This window comes from Rutidosis leptorrhynchoides, chromosome 8 (assembly GCF_046630445.1).
Source record: "Rutidosis leptorrhynchoides isolate AG116_Rl617_1_P2 chromosome 8, CSIRO_AGI_Rlap_v1, whole genome shotgun sequence".
NCBI classification, from domain to species: domain Eukaryota; kingdom Viridiplantae; phylum Streptophyta; class Magnoliopsida; order Asterales; family Asteraceae; genus Rutidosis; species Rutidosis leptorrhynchoides.
In genome coordinates, this window is record NC_092340.1 from 317,701,911 (window position 1) to 317,709,043 (window position 7,133).

At 34.0% G+C, this 7,133-nt stretch overlaps 1 protein-coding gene across 5 annotated transcripts; it reads left to right on the forward strand.

Moving 5' to 3' along the window:
* Positions 1–795: 795 nt before the first annotated feature.
* LOC139862025 (splicing factor U2af large subunit A-like) lies at positions 796–6,481 on the forward strand. 5 transcript variants are annotated; one of them, XM_071850568.1, is made up of 18 exons: positions 796–972; positions 1,345–1,526; positions 2,160–2,261; positions 2,372–2,433; positions 2,994–3,064; positions 3,162–3,206; positions 3,296–3,355; positions 3,661–3,721; positions 3,837–3,952; positions 4,041–4,156; positions 4,347–4,445; positions 4,546–4,621; positions 4,922–5,010; positions 5,514–5,580; positions 5,669–5,770; positions 5,854–5,935; positions 6,050–6,117; positions 6,192–6,481. In XM_071850568.1, exons 1-18 carry the CDS (start codon positions 871–873, stop codon positions 6,327–6,329), a joined length of 1,638 nt encoding a protein of 545 aa, XP_071706669.1. In that variant the 5' UTR covers positions 796–870; the 3' UTR covers positions 6,330–6,481. The 5 variants fall into 5 exon arrangements, with proteins under 5 accessions (XP_071706669.1, XP_071706671.1, XP_071706670.1 ...); XM_071850570.1 differs by having other exon boundaries at positions 5,517–5,580; XM_071850569.1 differs by having other exon boundaries at positions 3,840–3,952.
* Positions 6,482–7,133: the final 652 nt, after the last annotated feature.

Sequence of the window (7,133 nt, forward strand, 5' to 3'; positions counted from 1 at the left end):
AGATAATTTTTAACATAATTGTCTAAAATTGTTCATTTTGCTTCAAAACTATAAAATTCTAGTTAAATTAATGTTAAAATGTTAACCATTTTAGACTTTGACTGAATTTGATTATTAAATTCGATTTTGATCCATCAATTGAGGTTGACCGTTTAATTGAACGGATTTTTGGAAATCGGAACGGATTTCTCCTAAAAATGATTAATCGGGGATTAATCGGCGAGTAATAGGGGTTTTTACAACATTGAATACCGGTACCGTACTAAAGAGTACCGCATTCATTTTATTTTGTGAACATATAAGTAACGAATACTGTATTGATTGTAGTGGTAAGGTACCACTTCGGTCGGTACGAATACAGTATCAGAAATTCGAGTACTAATGCTCATCTATATTATAACAGATATAAACGGCTATTTTCTTACCCTGAAATGTTTTGAACGAGTCTGAAATGGGGGCGGTGGTCACGACTTACGAGGACGACGAGGGCGTGTTGATTGCAATCGACGTCCTTCAGGGCCGTGAGGGCTGAAGGTCCGTTGAGATTAATCTTATGGAAATAAATAAACTACAACTCACACCCATAACTATAAAGTTATTATTTCCCATGATTACGGAGGTTCGAGTGCAATAATTCGGCTTGCTCGAAAGCTAGGATTAGTTATTAAAAAAAAGGAGTTGATTACCATGTTAATATAAAAAAAAAAAAACTAACAGTTTTTCATCCAAACATACACTCTTTAAATCGTAATTTTACCTATCTGAAGCTCTATACATTCTACTTTTCTCCATCTACTTTTCTCTATAATACTAATAAATCTAGGGCACCAGAACAAAATATAACGTGTGAGCTTCCAATTCCAACTACCGATGTCTTCTCGGCGTGATGAACGGCACACAGACGGCGGCGGAGACGATGTAGACACTATTCCTTCCGGTGACTACGAAGATCGAGATTCTCATCATCACAAGGTTCCTCTTTTCATATTTTTTGTTTGTTTCATGTCTCTAATTGTTCATTATTTTACATTGTTATTGATAATTCACATACTGTTAGAACCCTAGTTTGTATCCTTCAATTCAATATACATGTAATTAGTCTATACACACACGCGCACATGTTATTTATGTATCTGTATATGTATATGTGTATTTCACTAAAGTGAATTGGCGATATGTATTGATTTCTCTGTACTAAAAGTTAGGGATTATGAATTTACTTGTTTCACATGAGTAACCTTTGAATTTTTCTTTCATTTGATTTGTTTAATATGAGACTTTTTTTTTTTTTTTTTTTTTTTATAAATATAATACAGTTGTTTTATGTTTTATCTCTTTTTACAGCTCAGTAGTCGTGGTGACAGTGAAAGAGTGAGGACTTCAGAGACCAGGGGAAAGGATAGAGACAGAGATAGAGATAGAGAGCGGCGTAATAGGGATTACTCGGAAAGAAGTGGTAGGGACGAAAGGGGAAGGGACAGACGTGATGATGGCGGACGATCGCGTGATCGTGATTATAGCAGCAGGTCAATTTAAAGGATTTTGTTAATTTGCTTTTAACAGTGCTTCCATTCTCTATTTAAACTTGATCTCAGATTTTGTTTGCATATTAGATGTACGTGCTACTGTGTAGACTGTCTGGGTAAAATTCTCATAGAAGTTACACTTATTGAACTGCAAGAGTTGTTGCATCTTTTTGATGGAGCCAGTTCTACTCATCTTTTTGTTGATATATGTATTAAGTGTAGTATCACCCTTTAAACAAACTATAAGTTAATTCTAGTGAACTTCGAAGTTTGAAGATTAGTTCATTTGACAAGTTAATTCTTTAAATGGACTTTGTGGATGGGTGTAGTAATGATTTTTTGAAAATTTTGATACATGTATCACAAACCAACCAAATTATAGTTAGAGAAACGTGATTCTTAAAAGTTATATAATTTTGATTTTCAGTTGAAGCGCTTGATTGTCATATATATGATGTGTATTATTCTGTAAATGTGTGCAATTGATTTATCCTGGTGGTTGTAACAGATTATTTGTTTTTCTGTTTTCTGACAAAATACTTTTATAAACTGTATAAGTGATTGTCGGTCCACCCGGATTATAAAAGAAAAAACAATTGAGAATTTAAAGAGTGAAGTTTGCTCTATCTGCAGGCGTCATGATTACGATCGAGATAGAGAAAGACATCATAGACATAGATCACGGTCTGCATCACCCGATAGATCCAGAGAAAGCTCTAAATCTCGCTCAAAAAGGTCTGTTAGACTGACCCAAACATGTCAATATTTTTTTTGTGTGGAATCATGTTTTGCTTGTGCCTTTTATAAGCTGTTTTCATGTTACACCCCTTATATTATCTTTACAGCAAGAGGACAAGTGGTTTTGACATGGGCCCACCTACTGCTGCAACTCAACCTGGGGCTGTTGGTTAGTGATTTGTTTCTCTCATAACTTTATTTTAGAATTTGTGCTTCTCACATCCATATTAGAACTAGTCTTTGAAATGCTTGTGATGTACTAGTAGCCTTTATGATGCACTGCAAAATTCTCATTATTACTCTGTTTATAATCAACACTGAGGACAATTGTTGTGTTGTTGGCTGTTGTGTGTGGTTTTTGTATGTGTTATTGTGTCTATGTTGGGCCAAATTTGTGCAAACCGGGCGTCACTACAGTAGATTTTATGTTCAACAAGGAACGAGTGCACCAATAAGCTGGATCTTATCACCTTCAGAGTGCAACTGTTGTTATTTGGTAGACTTGCAATTGTTCCCAGCATCTGCAGTAAGGAAAATTTTAATATTAGTACTCAAATCATATGTAAATCTAGGTATGAAATAGTTTTTCTGCCCTTACAAATCTGGTGCAAGTACAAATCAATACAAGCTTCTAGATGTGTTGCTTAAAGAACCAGGGCAACATTTTTATTCTTATGTGTATCAACTTTGTTTATGCATGTTCACCTTTTTCGTTTTGTGATCATGCAGGACAAATGCATGATGCTCCTCAATTAACACCAGGAGTGTTGCCAAACATGTTTCCTTTTGGTACACCACAGGTATTTATGCTTTTCATCTTTTGATTTTTGTGTTATATTATTTGATTATGATAACTTTGATAGTTTATCATCATATTGTTATTTTTTTCCTAATCAGATGGGAGCTTTTCCTATGATGCCAGCTCACACAATGACTCAGCAGGTATCTATATAGTGCTCAGTTGGTTTACAATTCATTTAGGTGCGATTTTCATTATTGTGTTGCTAGATGATATTTCTTTCTTTTTGTAGGCTACAAGGCATGCACGGCGAGTGTATGTTGGCGGTCTACCCCCATTGGCTAACGAACAGGTTCTACATTTGAACTATTCTTGAAATTTGCATTTTCCTGTTTCTTGAAACCTGGATATTGGTTTGCTATATTTTCTAGCTTAACATAAAGGTCACCTGTTTCATTCAATGCTATATTACTTATTATGTATGCTTCATCATCTACATCTTCATTTTATCATTGGTTATTCCTTTTTTCTTATTGTTATGTAACATCCATGTTTAACTCAAAATCAATTTGTCCATGACATTAGTATTTGTTATAAGCATATCAGTTAACTTTTGATTTATAAGTGGCGCTAAACTTATTTGTATGTTTGGAGCAGACAATAGCAACTTTCTTTAGCCAAGTTATGACAGCAATAGGTGGAACATCTGCTGGGCCAGGTTGGTCAACCTCTTTGACTTTTTGTATACTGTAAACACTTTCATCTAGTTATTTCTTTTTATTCTATATCCTTGCATAAAAAATATAGTAGTATGATCCTATATATATTGTTAGCAGGTGATGCGGTTGTTAATGTATACATCAATCATGAAAAGAAGTTTGCATTTGTGGAGATGAGGACCGTTGAAGAAGCAAGTAATGCAATGACACTCGATGGAATCATTTTTGAGGTACATAACAATCACCATTTAGTTTCTTTTTTCATTTTTTTAAAAATTTTCGTTGACCTGATCTTTTTGACTTTTTGGTTTTTACTAGGGTGTGTCTGTGAGAGTTCGAAGACCTACTGACTACAATCCATCATTAGCTGCAGTTCTTGGTCCAAGTCAACCAAATCCAAATCTTAATTTAGCTGCTGCTGGGCTTACACCAGGGTAAGTCAGTGTATATATATGTATATGTATACATATATACATATAGGTTTTTGCTTATTGAATTTCTGAATCAAGTCACTAGTCAGACATACTAAAAGTTATATCTAGTTATAGAACTTTTAGGTTGATTTTTTTTTTTTTTTTTTTTTTTTTTTTGAAGATGAATTTGTTATTTATAACCTGTTCTCAGTGGTATTGGTGGAGTTGAAGGACCTGACCGTGTATTTGTCGGAGGATTGCCGTATTACTTTACTGAAGTACAAATACGGGAGTTGCTAGAATCATTTGGGTATTCTCACCATTTTTGATGCTTTATATTTTGGTTACACTCACGGACACGTGCATTTATTATACGTATTATGGTCTGACACAAGTCATTAATGGTTCAGGCCACTGCGTGGGTTTGACCTTGTTAAGGACAGAGACACAGGAAACTCCAAAGGTTATGGCTTCTGTGTTTATGAGGTAATTGCTATTGATAATTGTTCTTTATCTTGTATGACTTCAAACGATTATTGGTATTAACTACTGTTTTGCTTTTAAATTATTAATATTGTTTTAGTTTTGCTATCTAAACTGGTATCTAAGTCTAACTACCACTTAAAGCAATATTGTTTTGTTGGTTTTTTACCCTTGGCCCTATCTAACCTGGATTTACTTCTGATTTGTGGCATTATGCATTTGTATGTCTTGAATACATGTTTCTTTAGGTAAATGTATAATTTTATATATGCATAATCAAATAAAAATGAATTTCCCTTTCAGGATAATGCAGTTACGGACGTTGCATGTGCTGCATTAAATGGCTTAAAAATGGGTGATAAGACTCTGACAGTCAGGCGTGCTACCATCAGGTTGGTTTTCAAACTTAAGTAGTTTTTTTATTTTTTTATTTTTTTATTTTTTTTTTGCTTGTTGAACAAAGAAGATTTGAAAATTTCACATGGTGAGAAATGTTCTGTCTACCACCTTTTGTGTGATTTGATTTATGTAATGTTGGTGTTTGGTCACGAAAAATCTCGTGTCTATCGTTTACCTTAGTTGCACTTGCACCTAACATTTGATTAATCTCTGAGCATCGTATGTTTTCAGAACAAAACTTATATATGTGGCTTATTCCCTTAGTAATGTGTAAGGATCAGAATTCACTGGATAGTATAAACTAAAATCATTTGATATTTTGAGTTTTCTTATATACATCACAATCTGAAGTTGGCAAACATGATGTAGTGTTTCTAATTTGAGCAGATAATTTAACCGTTAACATTATCATTAGTTGCTTATGCACTTTGATATGTAGTTCATGAGTTCCACTTGACTATTCAGACGTTAATCTGTTTTGCATCTGTTTGTACAGCAGCGGACAGATGAAATCAGAACAAGATACAATAATGGCCCAGGCTCAGCAGCATATAGCTATGCAGGTAATATTCATTGTTTCTTTTATAATTACTAAGTTTTACAACTCTTACCAATTTAACTTGTCTATTTATGTATTTACTGGTGATGTAGAAAATGGCGATGCAGATTGGTGGTTATAATAATCTTCCTGGAGCAGGGGCAGGGCTTACAGCACCTAACGAGGCTGCAACTAAAGTTTTGTGCTTAACTGAGGTACTTACCGACTCTCAATTCTTATTTAATTATTTAAAACGTTTTTGCATATAGCATTTGAATGAACATGGTCTTCGATGAAGGTTATCACTGTTGAGGACCTGATGGATGAGGGAGAATATGAAGACATACTAGAGGACATGAGAGAAGAAGGACAAAAGTTTGGTAAGCACAATATATTTATATCTTATATTGTATAACATGTTCCGTTGAATTGGGGCTTATTTCTTTAGTCTGCAACCAAGTAAAGGTAATGATCTTGTTGTATTTGATGTGCAGGGGATTTAACGAATGTCGTGATTCCACGTCCAAATCCAAATGGAGACGAAGTTAACGGTCTTGGCAGGGTATGTGTACAGACATACTATGTGTACAGACAGTTTTGTTTAATTTAAATAAATTTTTTTTTTTCCCGTTGCAGGTGTTCTTAGATTATGGGGACACCCATAGTTGTGCGAAAGCAAAGGAATCTTTGGGTGGCAGGAAGTTTGGGGGAAATGTGGTGACGGCTGTGTATTACCCTGAAGATAAATTCTTGGCCAACGACTATGGGGCTTAGATATGTGGAAATCAGTTATTTGTCGTGTTTTTATTTTCTACCTGTTATTAGTCTTTAAATTTAAGATACTGATGATAGTAAAGTAATTTTATGACTATGGCAAATTGTCAGAGAACATGGTAGAGAAATGAACTGTTCTAATATTTATGTATGTCGAAGTAGTTTGCATTTTGCTACAATTTAAGTCGGAATTTTCATATCCTTTGAAACCGATTTGAAATCATTTTCTCAAGTGCTTTTGGGCTATATATCCTCTACTACTAAGGTTGTGTTCATTGCATTTGAATGAAATCATTCAGCGTTTAATCAGTTAGCATTAGAATAGATAGTTTAACTATAGAACACCTCATTCTTTTATATATTCGCCGGGTATAAACCCTTCACCCAAAAAAACCTATAGAACACCTTCATTCTCAATAATATTCTTTTTAAACTACATCCAGAACAGTTACTCGTATTAAATATTTATATCTTTTTATTTATTCATGCATAATTAATAAGATAATTTTATATCATTAAAGTGTTCATTTAGATTAATTACCAGAAATATTATTATTGTCATTTAGAATGAAGTCTAATGAGACCTATGAATCATTCATAAACCTATTAGCGTTTAATTATTCCGTTTTATCAAATGTACAGATATTTTTAGAAAACCAATGGGGTTGTCAGAAGTCTGTTTAGAGACATAATCGACGACATCCTTTACACCATGGCTCTAATATACCAGTGCAATTCAGAAAGGGATCATATGACTAGGCACTACCCACCCCTGCACCCGAATCAAGTAACAAATAAGCAAAA

What these genes read in the sequence shown, in the direction of transcription:
- LOC139862025 (XM_071850568.1), top strand. Translation starts at nt 871, where the DNA reads ATGTCTTCTCGGCGTGATGAACGGCACACAGACGGCGGCGGAGACGAT. An exon ending in CTCACACAATGACTCAGCAG is followed by an intron (nt 3,207 to 3,295) that starts GTATCTATATAG and finishes TTCTTTTTGTAG; the next exon opens with GCTACAAGGCATGCACGGCG. An exon ending in ATGGCTTCTGTGTTTATGAG is followed by an intron (nt 4,622 to 4,921) that starts GTAATTGCTATT and finishes TTTCCCTTTCAG; the next exon opens with GATAATGCAGTTACGGACGT.